The sequence below is a fragment of the Fundulus heteroclitus genome, chromosome 11, assembly GCF_011125445.2.
Source record: "Fundulus heteroclitus isolate FHET01 chromosome 11, MU-UCD_Fhet_4.1, whole genome shotgun sequence".
Taxonomy (NCBI): domain Eukaryota; kingdom Metazoa; phylum Chordata; class Actinopteri; order Cyprinodontiformes; family Fundulidae; genus Fundulus; species Fundulus heteroclitus.
The window spans coordinates 20,048,672-20,074,768 of NC_046371.1; the positions used below are offsets into that span (position 1 = coordinate 20,048,672).

Here is a 26,097-nt window from a genome sequence, read left to right on the forward strand (position 1 = left end):
AGCGCTGCCTAGTGATTATCTTTATGAGCTAAAAGTTAGAATCAATAAATAAAAAACAATAATGTATGCTATATTTAAACAACTTTTAAACATAACAACTAATGTATTAGAAAAAAATCTAGATATTTCACTATTATTTGATTAAATTATTGGTAATTTTGGCCCTCCACAACATGCCAGCTACTAAAAAACGTATGATATACAGATTTGCTAAAAATGTAGGTAATTTCGGAAAGGATAAGTAAATAACCAAAATATACCCTGCCACTAAAATTCTGTTGCAAAGCTAAATACATGACTGTACCTCAGCGGAGCAGTCTGTGAAACTCTTGAAGTTTGCAGATGACACCATTGTCATTGCCTTGATCTAGTATGGTGATGAGTCTCCACACAGGCAAGTTGTGGATCAGCTGATTATTTGGTTTGGTCAGAATCACATGGAGCTTAATCCACTCAAGACAGTGGGGATGATTTACAAACTAAACTCTGCACAATGTCTCCCCTACCATTCTCATTGTTTACTCTGGACCATTGTTTACTCAGGATGTTTTCTGGTTACTGGGAATCCCCCTTTCCAGGGACCTATCTGATCTGACTTCCTGTAGCAACTTAAGAAGAACAACCTTCTACAGGAGCTGCTGCTCATCTTTTACATCCATCCCTGTGTGGTTTGCTCATTGAAAAAACATGACACATTCAGATGGTTTATATATTATTAAGTCTTCAAAGAGGACTGTTGGGGCTGACCTTCCCTCTATCCAGGACTTGTGCAGGTCCAAGATCAGAAAAAGGGCAGATCTGATCTGACCCCACACATTCTGGACACAAATTGTTCAGACTTTTACCTTCAGGGGTGCTACAGGGCACTATTTGGTAAAACCATCTGCTGGTGCCTATCTCCAGCAGTCATTGGGCAAGAGGCGGGCCGCACCCTGTTGGACAGGGCACCAGTCCATCACAGGGCAACACAGAGACAAACAGGACAAAGTGCTCTGCCTTAAATTCATAAGAGAAATTAAATGTTCTTCAGGTGGACTGTACTTGAAATGGCTTTGCATGAGAAACCATACTAGTGACTGAGGTGACAACCATGTAGTAAAATAAAACAAATTCCACAGGCAGTTCTAAACCATAGCACACTGTGGAATACGCTCTCTAACTATAGGAAGACAATGAGCAGAAGCATTCATACTCCATATATCCTTCTGGTCAATAACATGCAAAAAGGTTGATTCTATCAGTTCAATTTAATATTTAAAGCAATAAATATTTCTATGATAAATAAATATTGCTTCAGTTTTTTTTATGCGTACCCTAAAAGGAAAGTTATCATGAATTCAAGATCTCAAACATGTTGGAAGTTGATTTTTTTTTTTTATAAATAGAGACTGATTCTGCTTGTTGACCACTCTCATCAAAGTGCTAAACTTTCATTTCTTAGGGTTGTGAAAAAACATGAGCCTTGTTTTCTCATTTTCTACAGTGAGTTACATAAATTATAAGGTTTTCAGAATAAAGCCAACATTGAAAGTCATTAGAAGACCCTGGCAAAACTCACATGAAAGAAAAATGTTTCCAACCCTGAACAGCAGTATCACAAAATAAATAATGTCAACACTATCCAAATCATATTTACTTGTGGGATGAACATAAAACATATTTTAAACTGGATTTCTTTCAATTTAGGAGGATGTGGAACATATTCTGAAAATTCCTTTATTACCACCACCTACTGGCAGGTTTGGTTACCTTTCAATGTGTTGCTCTTCCTGAGTTTAATGTGTTCGGTTGGCTTTAATCAGTTGGATAAATCCTGTAGCCTGTGATTGCTCCACAGTTTTGTTCGTGAAGCACTAAAACTGCCTGAGATCAGACATTTAGTGTGAACTCTAGGTCGTTGCAAACTCAGACGTGTACCATAGTTTGTCCCCAGCTTTATATAGAAAAACGAATAAATGGAAAAGGCAAACCTCAGCTAGGGTAAGAACTATTGCTAAATCTACCCACCAAATAAAAGATCTCAATGACACAAAGACACTGAAGAATTTGTATTTGTCTTTTAAAACCATCAAAAATAACCAGCATACTGTACGTAAAGCTGTTTAAACTTACCAAACAAGTCCCTTCAAATCTGTTTTGTGTTAAATGCAATACAATGGTGAGCCATACTTTCCTAAAAATTCATATATACTCTATATCTATATATCTATATCTATTTTTTTTTTTTTTTTACAGAAAGTGAGTTGGCTCCTTGAGAAATTCAAAACTATATGACATTTAAATCTTGATGACCAAATTGAAAAGTCACACACCACAACATCCAAATAGAGAATAGATTTGAAAGTTCTTGCTATTTTGCCTTCCTCACATCTCAAGAGACAAAGGAACTCTGGAAACCACCCAGTATTGTAGATTCGTCTTATGCAGATTGACAAATAACATACAGTAAAATAATCACTGACATAATTTATCGCAAATTCATATTTGAGATTACTGAATAATTCTATCAGTCCACCTTGCATTGAAAAAGCAGAACAAGCAAAAGCTCCACATTTACACGACTTTGTATTGACCTACTTGCCTCAAGTCAGATTTCCTGAATGAATGGAGTCCAACTATCATCAATAAGTGACCCACATGGCGAGCTAATCTAATCAGCTTCGCCAACCTTCATTTTTCCTTCAGCGAGAGTGGGCAAAACACAGGAAGCTCCTCTAGGGATGAAACGGCTTACAGAGCAGCTCGGTTCACAGGGGGGACACGGAATGATTCGATAGAGTTTAGAAAGCTCCCCATGGATCAAAGCAAAGAATAAAGATGTGGCCATAGACTGGTGTCTCAGCGCTTATATTCTACAAACGCCTTAGTTTCTCTGTGGTAATATTTTCTAAGACATACGTTGCAAAGCAGTCGCTTCCACGGCTGGTTAATACAATACTTTGATTTATGTTCCTTCAGTCACAAGAGGTAAATCCAGACAAAAAAACATTTATATGGAGGTCAGACACATTTGGAACTCTGACCTGTTTACTGTATGAAATGAGCCAGAGAGGGACTGTTACAGCAGTTTAAATCAATTTTAATCTCTAATGAAAAGGATAGATCTGGACTAACTTATTCTGATAGACAAGACTGAAAGACCAACTAAATACCAAAGACAAAGTCAAGTACGGTTCGTTGAAACGCTGCACATCCCGACAAGTTTGCACATTCCTCGAACAGAAAAGACAACACAAAAAAGTTTCCAACCATTTAATATAGAAACATGTGGTTGACTTTGGAACAATGTAGTCAAACCCTAGAGGCGGTGAGCCTTTCAAAACAGTTTGCTAGTTTTAAATAAGCCTCTAGATAGGTGTTCAAGAAAAAGTAAAACATACATTTAAAAAAAAAAATCCACAGAGCATTAAGTATATTTTACGAATCCCAATTTTCATTACACTACAATGACCATTCTCCCAAGTAGAATGGGCGTAGAATCTCTTAACCTTATTATTTACAAGCAATTTATAGAACTAGAACGTGATTGTTAAGGCAGGTACTATGCCGCATAGATAAGGTTATCAAAAAAATTGAGAGCAAGAGGACCCACACAATCAGACAGATGTCATCACCAGATTGACTTTATTATGGACAGTTTTTATGCATCCTGTATTTGTGGAAAGTGCTACCTTAACATGTCTGTAAACAGATCAAAAACAGTTTGGGTAAAATCTTAAACCCTCAACAGAGTCATCCCTGCAAAGGTGGCCCATCTTCTCGGCAAGCAACAACCTGAGAACGAAAGGGAGGCGGAACATAAATAAAGCAGAGCAGAGATGTCCAAAAATGAAGCAATAAAGACTATTAACAGACTATCAACTGTCAAAAAAGCGACATAAATGACAATTATTTTGCATTAACTTACCGCTCCTTAGACAGAAGAACAGAGAGACCCAAGAGCTTCGCAAACTCCTCGGCTGTTAGGGAGCCTTTTTCTGTCACCTGCGATTAAAGCAAAAATACCAAAGACATAACGTTAGGGTATCTACCTCAAATCTTCAACTGTTTAGCAGGTAGTAGGCCATGCTATGTTATGATGTTTGTGAAGGTTAAAGCTTACATTGTCCAAAGCTGAGGCTATCATTTCCTCTTCACTGTGAGACTGCAGCTGGACCACCATCACACCACTGTCAAACACACGCAGCCTACACGCCAACCATGACACGTGGGGAAAAAAAAAAAAAGAGGAAAAAGATGGAGGGAGCAAATCGGTCAGAAAAAAAAATCTGAACTCAATTAATTCAGGAAATCTGACTTGAGATCGCCAGCTGGAGGTGCAGAGTTGTTAATCAGATTAATCTACGTTATTCGCCAAGTTTGTGGGTACAAACAGGGAATTTGACTTTGGACTGCAACACTCGCATCGGGAAAAAACAGACAAACAAGCAAAACAGCAAACTATAATCTACTTGAAAAAAAATACATACATAAATGACATACATTAGCAGTCATTGGAGGAAAAATAAAATAATGATAGTAAAAATGCATAAGCACAAATTACATTAAGGCAGCCACGTATTTCAGTGATATGGAGTGAAACTATGAAATAATTTGGATAGTAATGAAAAAAGTGGAAATGGTTTAATTTTAAATATCTATCCACAATAATAATGAGATCATTTAAACCTAAGGAATATTATTTGAAAAAAAGTGATACAACATTTTGAGGTAATCTCAAATCCATGTGCCCAAGGGCAAAGCACTTAGTCCTCAGGTGCCAATAATAAAAGATTTCTTTCGTATACCTACTTATTTCTTCTCTTTGCAATTTTGTATATTCTTGTTTGAATATTTTGTCTAGGTAAGAATTTGTGGGGTAAATACTAATATATGTACAATAAACTGAAATCAGTAAAGTGACGGTGCGGTGAAATGTAATTCTGAATGCAACTGGTTGATTTTACTTAGGGACACAAGCTTACAAGGGGCTTTATTCACATACATTCAACCCCTTTTCAGATTTTTCAGTGTAGAACAGTTTTGAAACCCATGCAATCTATTTCTTTGGCTTCACATTTTTTGCACTGTTTTTGTTGCTTTGTCACATAAATTCGCAATTAAATCAATTCAGGTTCCTGGTTGTGACGTGACAAAATGTTACCGGTTGTTAACAATTCATGCTTGTTTCACTGAACCTCTAAGTTAAGGATTACTAAGAGCAGTAGCGCAGACCAGCATGTGAAAACTATTTTTTTTTCCCAAAACTGGCAGGAAGTAACAGGAAATGACAGCTGCGGAAGCCTGGACAGCCCTTCTCACAACAGGAAGCCAGACAGGAAGAGCCTGGTCAGCCTCGTCCTTTACACTAAACACTTAACCTTCTGTACAACACAAGGAATTTAGCACACACAGATAATTTAAACAATGCAATACAAACAAGTCAAACTCACCTCAGGGGGAGTTTCAAGGACTCAAACATCTTGCACGCGTTTAACAAATCTTCAGGAGATAAAAGCTGGGGGAGAAAAAAAACAAAACATAAGCAAATACGTTTGTCTGGAGTGTAACTGTACAAATTACCAAGTTGTGTCACATGCAGAGAAATGTCAAGTGAAATGAAAAACAAGAGAGCATCACCTCCATCCCTCTGGCACGGTTGACGAGACAATACACCTCTGTGAGAGCCATCATACCTCCACGCTCCTGAGACAGCCAGGGAAGGAGTGTGAAAGTTACACAAAACATGAAATTGGAGGACAAAATCCCTCATTTTTTTAAAAAAAAATTTATTAATAGATAGTAGACAAGTACGACGCCCACCTCTAGAGGAGCCAGCAGCATATCTCCCAGTTGTTTAGCCAGCTGCATGTGATAATGCGTACCCGATCCGTGCGTTTCCCTCGTAACAGGGTCAGCGATGCCCATGCTCAAGAGGTAAGACTTAAAGCGGATTGTCTATGGAATGGAACATAGCTGTTGAGAAAGATCCTGCTAATCTTTGAGCATCAATGAGCTAATACTCTGCAATACAGGAACTGATCCATACTTTACTAAATTTGAAGAATGAAGGTAAAACATGTTGCACTTAATGCAAGTTTTACTGTATCTGACTGTTAGTGGTATTCTTACCTCGTCCTCTGTTATATCTCCCTGCTTGTCTTTGATCTTGTTGGCAATAGATCTGGACAGCTCCACCATCTCTTTGGCCTGCCAGTTAGAGACTCAGTTAGCAAATCACACTTGATTAACTTAGGTTTTGATATCTGTCATGTGTACGGAGCCCTTTGGTATACCGTTCTGTTGACAAAATGTATCCGATGATCAAACAAATGCATAGTAAACATATTCTTCCCCCTTTAACTTCTTCACATTTTGCCAAATAACAGCTAAAAATGTCAATGCATTTTATTGGAGTACGACGCGATTGTGGCCAACACAAAGTAGTGTTTACCTGTGAAGTGGAAGGAAAAGGATACATGCTTTTTCTAACAGAAATCTAATAATATGATGTATGTATGTATTTAGCCCCCTTTAATCAAATACCCGCTGAGTTTTTTCTTTCACAACTGTTCTGTGAAGTGCTCAGAGGTTCTTTTTAGAGAACATCAATGAACAGCAACATGAAGACCAGGGTACACACCAAATGGGTCAGGCATAACGTTGTGGGGAAGTTAAAAAAGAAGGCATTAAAAAGAAGCCACGCAACGCCCTGTTTGCCATTAGCAATAGGCTAATATGTAAAAGAAGGTGTTGTGGTCTGATGAGATTAGAGTGAAACTGTTTAGTCCTCGGGCAAAAAGTATGCTATCTATGAAGCAAAAAGAACCAAGTACATCACCTTGGATACATCCCCATATGATCCCCATGTTGTGGGGATATTTTTTTTCAGCAGGGGCAGGGATATAACGGAGCTAATTAGCAATCTCTAAATGTGTAAAGCTGAAAGACCCCAAAGGACCTGCTGCTGTTATGGCATGGAAGGTGGTTCTACAAAGTATTAACTCGGAGGGGCTGAATTCAAATGCACGCCATAGTTTAATTTGTAAAGATTTATGAAAAACATCTATTCTTTTCCTTTCATTTCACAGTTGTTATCTTCTTTGCGTCTATCGAATGAAATCCCAATAAAAATAATTGACAGTTGCAACATTCAAGTCGTATGAATAGTTTTGCAATGCACTTGTAAGTAATTGCTGATATAAATTCACAGGATAATCAAATTAAAGTTCTATTTACCTTCACCATCAGCTTACTTAGGTCTTCAAAGGCCTAAAGGAGAGTATTAAAAGGTTGTTAAAGTTTAAAATGTTATTTAGACTTAATAGTAAAATGTAATATATTTAACAGAACATACTATGACTGGTTGTCATATAAAATACTAATTTCATTTTAGAATTTAAATATTTACTGCTTTAATATGATTGACTTAATTTAGTAGCTTCTGGCATAAATCAACTGCTCCAGGATCTCAATCCGGAAATTCCTGTTTTTTTTTGTTTTTTTTCCAGAAGTTACCTCAGAAATATTCTTGTCTGTTTCTTTCCGTTTCTCCTCTATCTTTCTCTCAATGCCAACAATCCCCACTGCGCGTATCCTTCCTGCCTACATGACCACAAAGGAAAACACATGCAGTTACAGAGTAAATACAATATAACAATGATCAGACAACATTGAAATAGAACCACAGAGAAAACTCCCAGTAGTAAAAATTATTAAGCAATAAACGTGGATTTTATTTCATTTTACTTGGAAGTTTATGTTCCTACTATTGAAAAAAAAGTAAATCTATTCTATTTAGCTCAAACAGATAAAAAAAATAAAACACTGCCACCCAGTGGAGTAAAACTGAAACTTCCAAATTAATCTTAAATTTCATAAACCTGCAGCACAGTAACCATCTAATTCAGCAATTCCACATATCTTGCAGTCTGTAAAAAAAAAAAAAAAAAAAAAGTTGTGAATAAAATAAATTGAGAATGATGTTGTTTGTTCAGCTTCTAACCTGAGGCCCAGTTCCTGTTGAGATGGGCTGTGACACTGGGGTATTTTCCCACCTTTTCTGGGTCATCTCTTCTGTTAGTCTCCTGTAAAACTGCAATTAAATGTCAGTTTCAGGTAATCAGGATTTGAAAATGAAGACCTGCATATTAACATTTAAAAAGAAAGAACTGTGCGTGCATATATGTGGGAATACCTCAATCTGCCCATGTTCTTTAAAAGACAGCTTGATGTGGGAGTACTTGCTGTTCTGGTATGGACCCGGCTCCTTGTTTGCAGGCGATGGATGAAGGTGGATAACAATTTTTGCACTTTAAAGTAAAAAAACAAACAGCTCTGATCTATTAAAAAACAACAGTGATTAAGTGTTGAGTCTTGAATTGAGCTGTACGATGTTAGGAAAACAAGCAATATTGGTTGTGATTAATTGACATTTTTCACATTTTCTATCATTCCATTGTCACCATGATTCTACATATGTTTAAGCATCTCACACAACAAAATGTATATGTGTAGACAGGGCAAAAAAGTGCATCATCTGGTCAGAAGTATCATTAGCATGCAAAGTTTTACTGCATGGCACTTGAAGTATAATAGCTTTCCCCATACTGCATTCAAGAAGGCTTTTATCATTGCGATATTGTGCACACTGATACAGTGAAGACTGTGATTTAATGTATTGTCCACCCCTCTCGTCTTGACAATGGGAACAATAGTTTCACATAAACACACTTTGCCCTATGTGTCCCTCTTTTTCCTCCCTCTATTGTTTTTTGTAACAATCTTAATTGTATCATCTTCCAAACCTTGATGGACCAATTATTACAATAAGACCAAACCTAAGTAGGTAATCAGAAAGGATTTTAAAAATTAAATTTCCACAATTAAGGAGATGGGAAATGTCAACCAATCTACTCAAAATGTTTTATGAATCATTGTTTTCATGAAATTGGATAGATTGTTCATTTTAAAAGTCCATCCATCCATCCAGTTTGGTGTGGCCAACAATCTGATCTGCGTACCTCTTTCCTATTCCTCCAGCCTGCTCCTCAAAAAAAATAATCTGAGATAGGGGCATGGCCATGCAGCATTCCTGCCAAATGGGAAAAAAGAAATGCAAAAGTCATAATTAGAGCAAGCAAAGATAAATACTTTCTAATACATACTGTTTACCTTAATCAGATTAAATGTTAAATAAAGAACAGGAGATAAATAATAAGATATCTGCAAATCTCATTTCTGCTAACAATATCGCATGTCTAAACCGTGGTTCTATGGCGCATCTTTGAGTCAAATATCAAATTAAAATTAGAGTGAATAATATATGCATTGTTTGCGTTTAAAGTTTCCTTACGTGATTCTTTCCATCCCTCCAGATCAACCGATGGGTGCTCAATAAGGCGACTCCAACATCCAATTTCGCCTTGTATTAACACAGGAAGTAGTTGTTCGTTATGGCAATAATCTAGACACCACTTCGAGTAACAATAGTTTTACGCAACATTTATAAACACATGTGTGTAAGATGAACTATGCTGGAAACTTAGATGCGGGAAAATTACATGTTAAACTCTATTTTTAACAGAATTTCTGACAAAGTTTTGCTGCCATGTTTTGATAACAGTATTAAAAACCTGTGCTAATGGATGATGAAACTGTACCTTATCATCACCGTCATACAGTCTGACACCTCTTTGTTGTATCACCAAAGTTTCGTTGATTTCTAAGAGGCCATTTGACCATGAAAACCGGTCCATTTTATACTCTTCTACAAATGAAAACACACACAAATAATACTGCTCCGCTGCGAACGCTCGTCCCGTATTTACTTCCTGTGAGCTGTTCAGAAACCTGCCTGCCGAGAATCTCTGTCACACCAAATACATATATATAAATAATATATATTTTAGTTAACATTTATACTGAACAGTTATACATTTACAATATAAGAAGTTTTACTTATCCTTTTTTTATTTTTTGTGACTTATTTTACCACATTACCTGTTTTGCGATCAGGCGCCTCAGCCGGGTCCTTTCGTTGTTGACGTTCTAGCGCCAGCTGTCAGCAGCAGCTAGCTAAACTTGTGGTTTTCCCTGCACGCCTTATTTTGATTCTAACGATTTTTTTAATTGTTTTTGCAGTGGTTGTAATTTTTAGGACGCCTATGTAAACCGAATGTGACCGCACGGAGGTTCAAATATTTGTTTATGTATTTTTAGGGGCTTTTTTATCGCGCCGAGGTCTCGATTGGGATAACTGTAGCCACGCTAGCTTGTTGTTAGCTGCAGCCAAATCTGGTTCTGCTCTGCATACGTCTCTCCTGTTTAGGGAGTCATTGTTCACTGTCCGAGAGCTAAGTTACTAAAGGAGTGCAGTTACCATGCAGTTATTAAATATTTTACTACATATATATAATGTCTTAACTATTGGCTTAGCCGAAAAATAAATTGGTGTTAGAAGCCGAGCGACAGAAAACATTTTAACCTCATCAGATTCGAATGCCTTTTATTTTACTTGACCTCTCTTGTGTATCTTAAATATTATATTTGACTTTATAAGTCGCGTTGTAATCAGCTGTTGACGGGGGGCTTAGGTGTGTATAAATAATCAAACATGGATAAGAAATCTTTTGACATCGTCTTGGATGAGATAAAAAAGGTATTTAAAAGGTGTTTCACTTCTAATGGTAATTCTCACTTCTGCTGTATTGCTTACGTTTGATCTTGTGTTTCAGTGCGTCTTAACAGATCAGCGGGTCAGAGCTATAGAGCAGGTGCATGGGTATTTCTCCAGTGAGCAGGTAGGCTACTGTCCAAACAACTCCATGCTTGTGTGTATGGTGGTGATTGCTGTATATCTTACATGATTAATTCATACTTAAATCTGTTTGCACTTTAAAATATGGATAAATAGTGTAGTCAAAAATATCAACATCTATTTCCTATTTCTAAGACAATTAAAAATAATGAAACTACAGCGCCTTGGATAAGTATGTATATCCCCGGATTTTATACCCATTTTGCCATAGTTGAGATATACACTTGTATTTTCTTGATTTTATTTTTATTTAATTTTTTTTGTGATATAAGCAAAGTAGTATATAATTGAGAAGTGTAAGGAACATGATGTCGGACTACAAAATAAATTCAGAAACATCTGTACATTTCCATTTAGCACCTTGTACTTAATTACTAAAAGAGGCCATCCAATTGTAGTCTAGTCTCAATATAAGTACAGCTGTTCTTTAAAGATTTCAGAGCTTTGTTAAACAAGAGGATCAGGAAAACCAAGGAACAGACTAGACCTCTCTGGGACAAAGTTGAGGTGGAAGTTTAAAGCGGAGTTGGGTTTTGATATTTGAATACGTTGTGGGACTGTTCAATCCATTAAATCGCATTATCTTTGTTTTGCCTTGCAAAACTTACTAAGGGATGGATGACTGCCTAAACTGGCAGGCTAAAGATTAAAACTCTACAACCATGTCTGTTATGGAAGGCTGGCAAAAAGAGAGCCATTGTTGAAAGAAAGACTATAGAAGACCTATTTTCAGTTTACCGCATGTAGAGGAGAGGAAAAGATGTGGACAAAGGTTCTCTGGTCAGATATAACCAAAAATAAACCTTTTTTTGCCCTACATGGAAAATTATAAGTGGCAGGAAGATAACACTTCACGTCTCCCTTAACACACCATCCTACTGTTAAATGTTATGGGGACAGTATCAAGCGCATTTCTACTCAGAGGTGTTGGAATAATAGATGTGACTACCTGTTGGAAGAAAAAAAACTGCTAGGGATGGCAAAAGACTTAAGAACAGGGCAGAAGTTATATTCCCACTAGGACAGCGACTATCAGACAGCTCCTACAATGGAATGGTTTCTTTCAAGGCCTATTCACGTGAGGCACAGTCAAAGTCCAGATTAAATCCAACTGAGAATCTGGCAACCCTTGCTCTGCATTCAGTCTGTCCGAGCTTGAGTTATTTTGCAAAGAATAGGCAAACATCCAGTTACTAGATGTGTAAAGCTGATACAGAAATGACTCCAAAAAACTTTCAGCTGTAATTGCAGTTAAAGCCAGTTCTACAAAGGACTGACTCTGGGAGGGATGAATGCAATACATCCCACACTTTTTAGATTTTTATTTGTTCAAAAGCTTGAAAACAATATAACAGTGTCCTTTTACTTTACAACTACGCACTGCTTGCTGTTGGCTTATTGCATAACATCCCAACAAAACACATTTAAATTTGCTGTTCTAATGTGGCAAAAATGTATAACATCTTAAGGTCTAGGAACACTTTTGCAGAGCACTTTATCTCACCCTACAGAAGGTGTTGCCATATTTCTGTGTTTTGTTGCTCCAGACCTCTTTTTAATTTCAGCTCTAAAAATGTGCACAATGTCTGCAGGTGATGGAGATCTTGAAGTACTTCTCATGGGCAGAACCTCAGATCAAAGCAGTAAAAGCACTTCAGCATGTAAGTTGGAGCCCTTCTGATCACCTGAGGCTGTGCAGCTCATATTTTTAAGATTGTTAAAAATTTAAACAAAATTACTGAATTTTCCTCGACCTGCCTCTCATCCGAGATGGTGACGGCGCACCATCTACCGTAGCAGCCTCTCTTCAGGAGGGCATTGGGCTATCTTTTAAAAGTTCTTTCAAAACGGTGGCCTGATATTGCATCTTTTCCTCTCTCTATTGCCTTTAGAAAATGGTTGCAATCCCTACAACCAAAGTTGCCAATATCCTGAACTGCTTCACCTTCTCAAAGGACAGACTTGTTGTCCTGGAATTAATAGCACTGTGAGTACATTTAACATGCCATTCAACATAGTAAGATCCTGTCTTTAAATCAGCTTAGTTTTTTTTTTTTTTTTCAGTGGATTGATAGGATGTTCAGTAGATCTGTCTGTTTCCATACAGGAATATTTCAGATGCTCAAAATTATCGCCCAGTGGAGGATCTGTTCCGGATACACTTGTCTGAGAAAAAGCGTGCTCGCAGGATATTGGACCAGGTGTGCACATAAAAACATACAAATATGACATGTTTACACTTTTGCAAGACTTACTTTTATTAATACAAAAATACACTGCAAAAAAGGATCTAAAAATAAGTAAAATGTTGTTAAAGTTAGTGTACTTATCCTTGATTTGGGCTGGTAAATAAGATTGTCTGCAATGGAATGAGTATTTTGTCCCCTAAAATAAGATAATTAGACATCCTGCACTTGAAATAAGATGATGGAGATTAGTTGTTCCTATTTTAAGTGCAAAAATCTTATTCCATTGGCAAATCATCTTATCTACCTGCTCAAATCAAGGAGAAATACACTCATTTTAAGAACATTTACTTATTTCTAGTTCCGTTTTTGCAGTGTACTAACCGCTTGGTGTAATGAGTGACATAACAAACAAATCATTTGTTTCATCAAAAAATGTAATCAAAGTTTGTCTTGTTAGGTTTATAAGGTTGGCTGCAAGGCTCCTGTTGCCATGATCTCCTCCTGTGGAATGATTCCAGGAAATCCATACCCTAAAGGCAGACCCAGCCTGGTCACTGGCACTTTTCCTGTGAGTATGAGCAAGATTCAGTGTCTTAACTGAATATGTCTCTATTTATATGAAACTTGAGTGACGGTTCCTCGATTGCCATCTTCTGACGGCACAGTATGCTTTTTTTTCCCCCTTCCACACCAGGTTATAGAAATGTAGCTCTCTGACGTATACTCTGTCACTTCAAATGTTGTTTTGAAAATGTTGTTTACATGAAAATGTGCATCCTACCACAGGGAATCCCACCGGTTAAAAAAGACGGCGAGAAAAAAGAAGACGGCTCCAACAGTATGGAGGGGAAAGGAATTGCCTCCAGGATTATAGGACCATTCAAACCTGTAAGCATTGAACTGATGATGTATTTGTCAGACTACAACAAATCTTCTGATGTATTGAAGTTTGATTATACATAAAATCTATTAGTTTTAAGTTTTTCAATTCAATTTTATTTATATAGCGCCAAAAGGATACCTTATTACAGTCAAAAACACATAGTCTGAACTATTCACAGATGAAAGCCTTAAAAAGACACATTTAAGGTCATCTATGATTAGTTCAGACTATGTGGTATATACAGGTGCTGGTCATATAATTAGAATATCATGACAAAGATGAATATCATAAAAAATACAGAATTTGGGGTTTTCATTAGTTGTCAGTCATAATCATCAAAATTAACAGAAATAAACACCTGAAATATATTAGTCCATGTGTAATGAATGAAAATATACACACTTCAGTTGTTGAATGGAATTACTGAAATTAACTTTATCATGACATATGAATATATTATATAATTAATATATAATATACATATAATATAAGTGGATATCTGTATAATGTCAAATTTGTGGAGACTGATATTAACCAGTGACTATACACAGAAGTGATCTTGTGTTTGTCTTCTTTTGCAAAGGTCCCCAGACTAGTATTTATAGTGCCCAACAAAAGTATTCAGGAGCTTTTTTGTCACATTGTATCCACAAACTTCAGGAGATTTTATTGGGAATTTTAAATGAGTGGGTCAACACAAAGTAGTGCATAATTGTGAAGCAGTATTATAGCAGTGATAAGGTGCATGGTTTTCAGATTATTAATTGAAAAAATACAAATCTGAAACATTTGTGTTCATTTTTATCTTACTCACTACTCTTTTAAACCAACAAACCTAAATATAATCCAGCTCACTCATTTGCCTTTAGAACTCATTTTAAAAGTTGATATATTTAAAGCTTTGGTATTAATTTATTGCATAACCCTGGTTTTAACTGCACCACACCCTTACCTGTCTCCTGTGTTGCTTGGTCTTACTGATGCTCTCTGATGTACCACATGGTCTCAGGGAGCTGTGTTGAATAACTTTCACCTACGTACAAGAATTAATCTAAAAATTTAACCTTTATCTTAACCTACGATTCAACGCAATCTTGACCCATATAACCATTGCAACATCAACTTATGGGCCAAAGATAACAAGAATGGTCACTAGATTATGCAACATTACTTGATTACAAAAACAAGAGGACTGACATTCTCATGGAGCGCTGCATGCTGGGTAATTTGGTTGAGCAGACACCCGACATGCTAAAGTAGTTACCAATTTGGTGACTTTTGAAGATTGCGCTGGGTTTTATTTAGGGTATATCAGAGTAAAACTGGGAGAATGCAAACACACGCCACATGTTTCTGACTTTAACTTATCACGTTACGTTCTACTTTGTGGTGGGTTATCACATTAAAAATCTCAATAAAACACATTATACAATCCAGGTTTCTGTGGATACGTTTACAGCTGTTGTGTTTCAATTGTTTTGTTTTGCTTTATTTTTTAGTTTCCCTCGACTTACAACCCTCATCGACCTGTTCCCTACCCTATCCCACCCTGCCGGCCTCATGCCACCATCGCTCCAAGTAAGAAACGACAAAGCACAGAACACCTTTCACGGTACCATGGCACCAGGTTACCATGGACCTACCATGAAGATTACTTTCGGTTTCATACAACCTGTCAGTAATTACAGAACAGGATGCAATCACAGGGGTTTGTTTTATGACTGTTATTTTTCATGGATTCTGGTCCGTTTGGTAGCTTGTGTTGTATGTTTGTGTTGTATGTGCACTGCGGACATCTTTAATATTTGCAACTGCCACTCAGGTGCGTACAACAACGCAGGCCTTGTTTCTGTAGGAGGGGTCATAACAGCCAACGTGCCCCCTCCCCCCTACCACTCTTCTCACAAAATAGCAGGTAGGATTCCTTTGAGGCAAGTTGTGCGTAGACTCTCTCTGAAGCTTGCAGCTGAACTTGCTGGCATGCTGCTGACCTGTGCTTCTCCAGCTTATCAGGTGACCGATTTCAGGTATACTTCTGGAGCACACCGACTGACCAGAAAAATACATAACAGTTAGGAGTTTATGGTAGGGCTGGACCATATAGAAAAACAGCATATAAATAAAATAGAAATCATATCAGGGTTACCTCTAGGATTTTTGTAGACTGTGTTTTGTTTTTGTTAGTTTTTTTTTTGATGGGTGGGGGACGTCCTCATCTAATTTGCAAATGTGTTCATACATTTGGGACCTGTGCCGTAGGAAAGCATTTGCCAGGACAAACTTTTTATTAATAATAGTGATTAAATGTGTTTGCCACTAAACATTACTTTTATAAAATGACTTATGGATTTTGATAAATTGCCTGAATCCACACTACATAAAAGGAACTGTACCCAGTGTTTCCCCTACCATTCTACAAAGGGGGTGCCTCGACCTCCAAGAAGGTGAGAGCATGAAGTAAATAATTATACGTCTGTGCGTGTTCACGATTCATTTTATTAAAATTAGCCTTTCTAAATAGGGGCAAATCGCATCTTGAGTTATTTCTGTCTCTAGGCTCCTACATAATAAGGCGGACATGAGTCCGTGGACGGGTATGTGCAGAGCTCAGTTTTATGTGCGTGTAAGCAACGTCACACTATAAACTACTCTGCGGGAGGAAGTCTTCACATCGAGCTGCTCCAAGCCAGTTGTGACTCACAAACAACTGCAGCGCCACCTGTCTGCACCATGCACTGACATGATTGATAAAGAGAGAAACATAACAATAACTGTAAGACAGACCGCTACAGGAGATCCTTCCATCACCATCTATAACAATGCATTTAAAAACCTTGTATGAAATGAGTTACACCAGCATTTAGTTTCCCTTTGGGAAGTTTGAAGACGTTTCGCTTCCAATCCAGAAAGCTTTCTCAATTTGAATTGAGAAAGCTTTCTGGTCGGAAAAAAGTCCAGTTGTTTTTGTTTGTTTTTTTTTTAACTTTTTTGGAAAGTTAAGTGGAAGGAAAAATCTTTTTAACCACCCAAAAAAGAAGCAAAGAATGCAAATGAAAGGAACACTGTTGTTCTTTTGAACTTTTTACTAACCCTTTCCTTTTTCTATTGCACCACACAATCGATCGATATATATTGTGATTGAGTTATCGTCTGGCCGTAGTTTATAGTTAGAAGTTTATATTATTATTTTTATTCTGAAGTTTTCTCTACAGTATCTGAGTAAACGCTAGGTATGGGCATTACTGTGTGGATCATATATATATATACACAATTATATAACAATTAAAATCCATTAGTCTGTCTGGCTACTTATAGTCTTTGGCTGCAAATCATTGCAGTCAAAGCTCACAAAAAGAAAAGAAAAACAATCAATAACAAACAACTTACAGGTTGACACCATTGACATTAGGTTGTGCAATTTTATCTCCAAACAGTATATTTTTAAATATATCAATATTTATTGTTGCTCACAGTAAGAAATAGACAAAGTAACAATCTCAACTGTACTTTTAGGTTTGTAAACAGCACCAGATTTTATATAAAAACGGTAAATAGTACGATCATTGGCCATCACTGGTAAACACTAGGTTACCACAGTCTTGAAAAGTCTGCAAAAAGCATTGAATTTGCTGGATGTAATTATTTTCCTAGTCTGGATTGATTTAAATTTAAAAAAAAAAGGGAAATTGAGTGTGAAAATTGTTCCTTGATCCATTATCTAAAAGAAACAAATCAGTAGGTTTTACTTTCATTTCTAATTTGAAGATTTATTTGTTCTTTGATTTGCTAGATCACTACTTGGATATTTATCCTTCTTATTGACTTACTGAAAAGCTCCAATGGCCATTTCACAATCGTTAGTTATGATCTGGACCTGTGGTTCTAAAACTCTAGTTGAGATGCTAAAAATAGAGTTGATACTCACAGAGTAAACAAATAACTGACGAAAAACTGTCATTTGGAGAGTAGATCCATTGTAGGATTACATTGTCTGAATTTTATGAATCTGAGTATTAAATTTTTTTAAATTCAGCTGATTTTAGATGTTCAGATGTAAAAAGCAGTTAAATAAACCTTCACTACACTGACCAACATTATGTTGTTTCATGATTTCAGAAACAAATACATAATAAAGGCCAATTAGATGAATGCTTTGTACATAAATCCCCCACATGTTACAAAGTTCATCACATTTGATTCTAGAAAGATGTGACATTTTTGAGTGTTTCTGCATAAATGCACATGCAGAAACACAAAAGAATAAGCTTAATGCCACAAGTGCTCCATTCTAAATTTTTGAACTTTGTAGAATATCACGGAAGTATTTCTGTTATCTGGTCAGTCAGTATATTTTTTATTACTTGTGAGAATAGGTTTTGGATTCTAAATTGAAAAACAGATTCAAACTTTGACTTTTTATCTTTTATGCTCTACAATTATCCTTTTCGCTTGCATTTAACATGCATTGCTTGGGGTAGTCTTTTTTTTCTTTCCTTTTGACTGCCATGTTTTTTTTTTTTTGTTTTTTTGTTTTTTTTAGAGGAGCTACAGCCGGGTTTTCAAAAAAGTTGGTCTGAGTATAAATTATATTATTTCCATTTTACAAAACATTCCAACTTTCTTGAAAGTGGAGTTGTACATCACTGAAGCCTTTTGGGGAGATCTCTCGTAATCATGTTTCTCTAATTTGGTTAAACCGTCAAGCATTTACCCCACATACGACTGGTTATTAGCTGTGATGAAAATTAAACTGAGCCGAACCAACTAGAAACTGTGTTGCAGACATTTCCCCAAAGGTAAGAAGGAGACGGCTTTTAAAACTAACTGCGATTTCAAATATCCGTAGAAGGCTGCATGTAGGAATGCTTCTTGGCTATTCCTCCTTGCTTTTTCTCTTCTTTTATACACCTTATGCAAATAGTTTGGCTTTTTATTTTACCCGTTCTGCCAATGTTCTGTATTTAAATATATCATCACATAACTGATAATCATTACATTTCAGTGACTTTAATAGTCAATTGATTATACTTTTTTGACAATCTCTAATCTACCCTTACTTTCAGGTTACAGCAAACCTGGGAATCCACAGAACACCACACCCGGAGTCAACAGTGGGCCCCTTCTCATTCCTCATGGGTCCACTCCTTCTACCCCAGCCCCACCCCAGGCTTCACCTGCTCAGCCACCTCCCCCCACCACCCCCATTACACCAGTTTTCCCAGGCATGGTACCCTCCCACAACCTGAATGCCCCCTCTCCTTCCCCAGCTCCATCTCCGTCTGTGATCAAAGCCGGACCGCAGACTCCCACTGGTCATGTCACGCCTTCGCCGTCGTCTGTCATTAAAGCCCACACCCCCTCAGGCACCCCCTGTGGAACCCCTGTCCCCGGCAGTGGGGGTGTTTCCTCTTCCCCTTTCCATAGCCTTTCTCGCCCAGGCACCCCTGCTGCTTCACGTAGTGTCCAAGACTCCCAGTCACAGTCCAACTCCATGGGCTCGGCTCAGCAAAGGGCTTATTCCCAGTCCACAGACCAGCAGTCAGGACTCAGCTTCGCTGGCGTGCACCCACAAGGAGGTAACACACCTGGTTCAGTGATCCGAAGTTACACCTCCTCACCTCTCACTCCTGGATCTTCCAATCCCGTTATTCCAAACTGTTCCACCCCTGGACCCAGTCCGAAACCCTCCCCTGTCCACCCAGCCCAGGCTCAAGCTCAAGCTCAGGGCGTTGTGGCTGAAACCCTGAACAGGCATTCTGGGGGTAGCAATAGCGGCAGTAACAGCCCCATACCCTCAGCGTTCAAGGGCACGTCTCGTTCTGGTACGCCGTCCATCAGCCCTCTGGTGACACCAGCTTCGGCTCAGGCCGCCCTCGCACGCTCTTTGGGTCTGACACACCCCTCAGGTTCTCCTCAAGTGTCTCTCCCTAGTCCGGTTGCTATCGCTGGCCACCAAGCAATGTCTTCTAGCCCAGGTCCGACTCATTTTCCAGGTCTGTCCCCTTTCTCGGCCCTGTCTTCTTCTCTTCCCTCTGCCACCATCCCTTCATCAGTGCCTCCCTCCACCAGCCATCCACCATCTTCTGTCTTCCAGGGCTTAGCCCCTGTTGCCGTCCCTACTGCAGCTTCACCATTTGCTCTAGGCCTGACCTCTGCCCCCTCTATATTCTCAGGGCTTCCTCCTGTGCCTAACCCCACCACCTTTACTGGACTGGCTGTATCAGGTGGGGCTGGCACCAGGAGCCCTGTGTTGCCTTCTTTCATGGGACTATCAGGAGCAGCTCCATCCTCAGTTGCTTCTGTGGCCCCGCTGCAGGCAGCCGCAGTCGGGGTTCCCTCATCATCACCAGTATTACCTGGATTTGCATCTGCTTTCAGCTCCAATTTCCAGCCAGGGTATGTAAACTTAAAATTTTGTTCATATGGTCCCACAATGTAATTTGGATGGTTAACGGTATTGGGGTATAGTAATGTTTTGAACAAGGTACAGTTTCAAGTAGCTGTTTTACTGCCACTCTGCTGGCTGAATAAGCCTCACAGTTTTCCCTTGCTTAGAGGACAAATTGGGTTGCCACAACGTATATATCCATAATGCAAAGATTTATAATTTTATCTCAAATAATTCTTAAGGTTTAAAGTCTTTTTGACCTAGAAAGTGCTGGAGTAAGCATCATGTTCTCCAGCTCATGTAGCATAGTTGTGCAGTGCTGACTCTAGCACTGAAATATGGCTCTAACATTTTACCGATGTGTACAACGAAGACAAAGAGGAAAGACGGTGAATATACTGGATGGCAGTGTTGTGTCCACTGTTGCGCCAGTTTACCTTTAACAAGAACTGGTTCTGAAATCGCTTCAATCTTGTTAGATTAATTATTTCATTTTCGTCGTTGCCCATTTGAATAGTTCAACCTAAGTTCACAGCTCCATCATCGGCTAGTTGTCATTTATCATATTTTGTCCACAATAAGGTTTAAAAATTAGATATGCACAATATATCGAACGACAATCATTATTCCATTATTTCATTTTAAATTACGATTTATTTTCTTTGATGAAATAATTTCCCTTTTTGATCATATTCTCATTTATTGAGAGGAACCTGTACTGTGTGTGGTCAATCACACAAGGCTTATCAAGGTTTTCATGAATTTTGATTATAGATTTTTTCTGTTTGGTTGTTTTCTTAAAGGAATATTATAAAAGGAACAATCTATGTTTACTGAATTGTCATGCACTTCAACATATGCAGTTGGAGAACTCAACTGCCATCAGAATCTGTTTAATTGCAAAGTTGCTTCATACAACAAGGAATTTGACTTTGGTTCCACAATATACAAAAAGGTAAATAGAAATATTTTTTTGTGTGAATATGAATAAGTGAATTTTTACAAAAGATTATCGGATTGGTGCAAATAAGCATGGTATCTATCTGGAAACTCTGAAAACTGACAGCTTGGGGGAAGTCGGTGCTGACTGGTTTTAGCAAATTATGTTCTGTAGTGCTGACCTGACGGTAAAAGTCTTAGCAGTTTGTGTCCAGTTCCATCCAAGAGTCCATCATCATCTCCACAGTCCTGAGCAGTTTAAGCACCAGGTGGTTCTGACCGTACCAGTGGACCAGCTGAACCACCTCCATTGTTCTGGATCAGACAAACGACAGTGGTGTTGTCTGCAAACACAGACTGCTCCACTAAGGTGCAGTCATTTGTGTACAGAGAGAACCGGCGTGGGAAGAGAACACACCCTTGGGGGACACCAGTGCTTATAAGTCATGTGTGGGAGAAGATGCTCCCCAGTCTCACCTGCTGAGGTTGGTTTGGTGCATGAGGAACCAGAGACTTGCTGAAGAGCCGAGTGACGATGGGGGCCAATTAATCAGTGCAAGCTGAATTGGTGGGAGGTGTGAACAACGGCTTTTCAGACTTTCAGTAGAAGCTGTTAAGGTTGTTTCCCCTGCTGGATTCTGCTCAGGCTGTGGGGTCGTGTCCCGTAAGCAGTGGTGTTTCTCAAAACCTTCCAAACTCTCAAGAATTAAGAATGTTTTATGGCCTCCATATGATTTTACTGTGGGAAACGTGTTTCACGCAGCTTCCTCAGATGTAATGTTAACCATGATCTAGAATAGATTAGAAATACCTTTATTGTATGACAATGGGGACGTGACAGTGGCAAAAACACATAGGATCCTCCAGAGATACACACTAGGTTAAGTAAAGGTTAAGTATGAATAAAAAATATAGTTTTTTATTTAAATGTATTGTTGTTATATGTGTGCAAAAAAGATTGGTCTGCACACACACATCCTCATAAAACTGATGTCTGACGACACAATGTCAGCAAGAGTATTAAGTATGTAAATATCCCTGGTGGGGCACTACGAAAGGCTCAATAGTTTATAAAAACGACTCCAGGTAAGGACTACGTGTCTTCTGTAACACTTGGACATCAGCACCCCAACCTTCGTTTATGTAATCCCAGATTCCACCACCTTTCCTGTTCCCCGATTGCGCCGTATTGTGGTCCAGACCAAACTACGGGAAGCCCGGCAGCAGAAGTACGCTGTTCAGGTGTGCTCCCTAAACCAGGTTTCGGTCAAACAGAGAGTGGCCAAACCACGGAAGTCTCAGTTTTTAGATTTGAGAAGCAGTACCTTGTCCATTTTTGTTACTCAGCAATGTTTGGGTCAATGAAAAATGCTGAAGAAACACCTATAGAGGACTCTCTGAAGGTCAGGAGTACCTTTTTAGTGAAAGTGTTTGCCAAATGGTGGCATAGAGCGGAGTAAACTCACCAAAACATGAGAGCAAAGTACTAAGACTTCCATCAATGATGCAATCTTGTTTGCTTTATAAAATAATATTAGTGAATGTTGTGATGATATGATTTACGATAAATTATGAAATCATATATTTATAAGTGTTCCTGTCTTTCTGCTTTGAAGCCGTATCAAACAAAGACCTCCGATAACGAGTAGACTACCCAGCGACTGGAAAAAAACAATCATGTGTTATTTTCATCTCATCAACAATTACGACTTAGTTGTCATGTCTTAATGACTCGACCATCTCACTACCTCTTTTGCAATACATAGATTGTGTATACTGCTATTGTGATTACAATAATGGTGCAATATGCTGTGCAGCTGTAGTGTAAACATCACAATCTACAACGCCTCGGACGCAATATTTGGGCAGTGAATTTGTCATGTATTCTTTTTCATCCATATTAAAAGCATTTATGTAGGTCAGAACCTCATTCAGCAGTTAGCATCTTGATTGTCATTATCAAGCTGTTTTTTACAAGCTTACAATCACTTTTGTTTCCACTTTGTCTTTTGCTGTTAGATCGTGTTTTATTGTGTGTACAAACAGTGAAACCTTGATACTTTTAATCATACCAAGAAAATCTATTACTGGCTTATGCCAGAGTCTAATATATCCATTATGTCTTATGAACCAAATAATAATATTCCATGTACCTGGTAATATGGAGATAGGTCCAGAGACTTTGAATGGCTGTTATATTTGCTATTCTTTTTCTTGTAATAATAAAACAGCACAGTAAACAGCGTGTAGAATTACCTCACAATTAGTGTAAATGCGTGACATTGATTTCCACTTGCTTGTGGAAATACAAGGGCATCATAAACCCTGCCTAATGGGTTTTTCTTTACCACTGTTATGATAAGCCTAATGCTTTGCCTATGCTGTGCAAAGACCTCATGTGCTTTGACTCTGGCATGTAAAGCTTTGCTTCTTTGTGTTCTTTGCCAGCTCTGCAGAGTGATTACTGCTAGTTATATTTACTATGGTATCCTGTCACTGGAGCAACAAGCCTGACCTTTATGCCATTTCATGCACCGTTGAATGAGTTGATGTGCGCTCAAGGAAAAATGAATAAATGTCGGCAACTAATATGAACTAACGTAAAGGAAAAAAATAATCATTCAGATACTAATACTAATAATAATAATAATGAGGAATTATAAATAAACCCATGTCTGTAATACAAATAGAATACCACAGTTTTCACACCTGACAAATAAACAGACTGAATGATCTGTCAAGGTTAGTGGCAGGTTTTGGTCCACTTGGAGTTTTCATTGTGTATAAAGAAACCAGACCAACGAAAGACGTTAAAAATGAGCAAACACAACTGATTTGGACTGATAAAGTGGCCGTACATGTAACAAAGCTTTGGGGCCTGCACCAGAAAGCTGATATTAACACACAGGTAGCGTCCATTTACCATTTAGGTGACCTGTGATTTTGACTAGTGGAATCAGAGTAGAGGGGCCGAGTATTCCTCTTTTCATTAATGTAAATGAAATTATAAGACGTTTATGTGACAGAAAACAAAGCCTTTTACACACTTTAATAAACTGCAGCTATAAGACCTCGGTGAAAGTGCCAAGCGTTTGCCTCCAAGTATTCATGAAGTGTCTGTGCGTTCCAGTCTGACCGGCGGACTCCAGCCCCCTGGAGGTAGTGGATTCCCCGGCCTGCTGTCCTTCCCCACTGTACCTGGCTTCTCCCCCTCCGCCTCCGCCGCCGCCCTCAGCGGCCTCCACAACCCAGCGATGCCGTCGGCTCTGCTTCAGGTAGTCCTGTAGAAACAACCTACAGCGGTCAAGAGTGTTTGACCATCAGTTTAACGGACGCTATAAACGCCCGTGTACTTTTTTGTTGTTTTAGGCTCATCCTACATCTGCACTGGAGAACTTCCCTCCTCAATCCAGCAGTTTCCCAAACTACCCGTCTGGCCCTGGAAACCCGTTCCCTCTCCAGCCAGGACTACACCCCCAGTTGGGCTGGCAGTGAAACGTGGAGCTAAACACGTTCAGACTTAGACACTGAACCCAGTGCTTTGCCCCGCCCTACCCTCTAAGGAGGTAAAATGTCACTGGCCGTCAACCCTCAGGACTACATCATGAAAGCAGTTTCATTTCTGTTCATGTTACAGAAGGAGTGTCTAAAGAAACACTAGTCTGGATTTGTATGCTATCCTTGTGATAACTAGCAGGTAGAAGTTGTACATCTCTGCCATGAAGTTGTGCGGTTTAACAAATAGATTGTGATTAGTTGCGACAATAGCTTTGACTTGCCTGGTTTTAATAATGCGAACATGAATTATGCAAAATATGAAAAATTACTTAAAAACATTGATTACTGCAATTATCATGATGAACTGTTTTCTATGATTCAGCAGCAAAGAGAATGGACTTAAGAACTCTGTCCTGAACCTGTTATTACAATGTGAACGTTCTACTGATCTGTTGTTTATGAAATGGACTCACGTTTTAAGGTGTTCACACAGTCCTGTAAATATTTTCAGTTGTCAGAGGTGCTACTGGTCCATCTTGAAAATTGACTTTGGCAGCTTTGATCATGTTTTGGTGTTCTGATGTATTTCTCTGTGACTGTGACTATTTTACTGTCCTTCACATGTTTTGTTCTTACAAAGTTCGCCAATCGGACACTCGCAAGACGGTTACTTTGGGGTTTGACCAGACATGCAGTTACATCCCAACAATAGCAATTACAAGCCGATTTCATGAATTCAATTGAATTGGATGTCCAAATGAAATACAATATTTACTTTTATCTGACAACAGGACTTTGGCTCACGGAGCAACAGGCCAGGCCATTTTCTCTGTAGCCCTAGTAAGATGCTTCCAGCATTGGTTCCTGGTTTAGTGTTAGCTGAACTAACACTAGCTGAAATTAATGTGAAAGTTGTAGCCCATGACTTGGACTTTTCTGTCCTGCCACATGCAGACAGATAAACTTGCAAGGCTGGCAAGGAAGAGTTTCACTTCTTTATTTTCTTTGATGAAATAATTTCCCTTTTTGATCATATTCTCATTTATTGAGAGGAACCTGTACTGTGTGTGGTCAATCACACAAGGCTTATCAAGGTATTCATGAATTTTGAATATAGATTTTTCTGTTTGGTTGTTTTCTTAAAAGAATTTTATAAAAGGAACAATCTATGTTTACTGAATTGTCATGCACTTCAACAACATATGCAGTTGGAGAACTCAACTGCCATTGACAGATTATTTTTTTTAAGTGGTGAACATTTAATTTTGGATTTGTCCCTTTTTTTGTTTGTTTCTCATTTTTCCAGTGATTTTCTAGTTTCTGTAGCTGTTTCTGTATGTGATGCATTGATTGTCTGACACCCTTTTAATAAAATTACCATACCTGGATGAAATATAATAAA

General features: G+C 38.3%; 2 protein-coding genes across 4 annotated transcripts; one reads left to right on the forward strand and one right to left on the reverse strand.

The window, feature by feature from the left end:
* Positions 1 to 3,237: 3,237 nt before the first annotated feature.
* On the reverse strand, positions 3,238 to 9,813 carry vps36 (vacuolar protein sorting 36 homolog). The gene is made up of 14 exons (XM_036143076.1): positions 9,642 to 9,813; positions 9,335 to 9,403; positions 9,003 to 9,073; positions 8,177 to 8,291; positions 7,985 to 8,074; positions 7,498 to 7,584; positions 7,219 to 7,251; positions 6,112 to 6,189; positions 5,803 to 5,937; positions 5,620 to 5,685; positions 5,433 to 5,497; positions 4,103 to 4,187; positions 3,908 to 3,984; positions 3,238 to 3,774 (listed from the first exon to the last, which is right to left on the reverse strand). The coding sequence occupies exons 1-14, from the start codon at positions 9,735 to 9,737 to the stop codon at positions 3,693 to 3,695; spliced, it is 1,149 nt and encodes a 382-aa protein (XP_035998969.1). The 5' UTR covers positions 9,738 to 9,813; the 3' UTR covers positions 3,238 to 3,692.
* A 198-nt stretch (positions 9,814 to 10,011) lies between these two features.
* proser1 (proline and serine rich 1) lies at positions 10,012 to 26,097 on the forward strand. Of its 3 annotated transcripts, XM_036143078.1 has the most exons (13): positions 10,012 to 10,639; positions 10,716 to 10,781; positions 12,391 to 12,459; positions 12,691 to 12,785; positions 12,906 to 12,999; positions 13,445 to 13,555; positions 13,774 to 13,875; positions 15,370 to 15,448; positions 15,693 to 15,785; positions 18,934 to 19,446; positions 20,044 to 20,266; positions 24,328 to 24,472; positions 24,567 to 26,097. In XM_036143078.1, the coding sequence occupies exons 1-13, from the start codon at positions 10,595 to 10,597 to the stop codon at positions 24,690 to 24,692; spliced, it is 1,761 nt and encodes a 586-aa protein (XP_035998971.1). In that variant the 5' UTR covers positions 10,012 to 10,594; the 3' UTR covers positions 24,693 to 26,097. The 3 variants fall into 3 exon arrangements, with proteins under 3 accessions (XP_035998971.1, XP_012705455.2, XP_012705456.2); XM_012850001.3 differs by having other exon boundaries at positions 18,934 to 20,266; XM_012850002.3 differs by lacking the exon at positions 15,693 to 15,785 and having other exon boundaries at positions 18,934 to 20,266.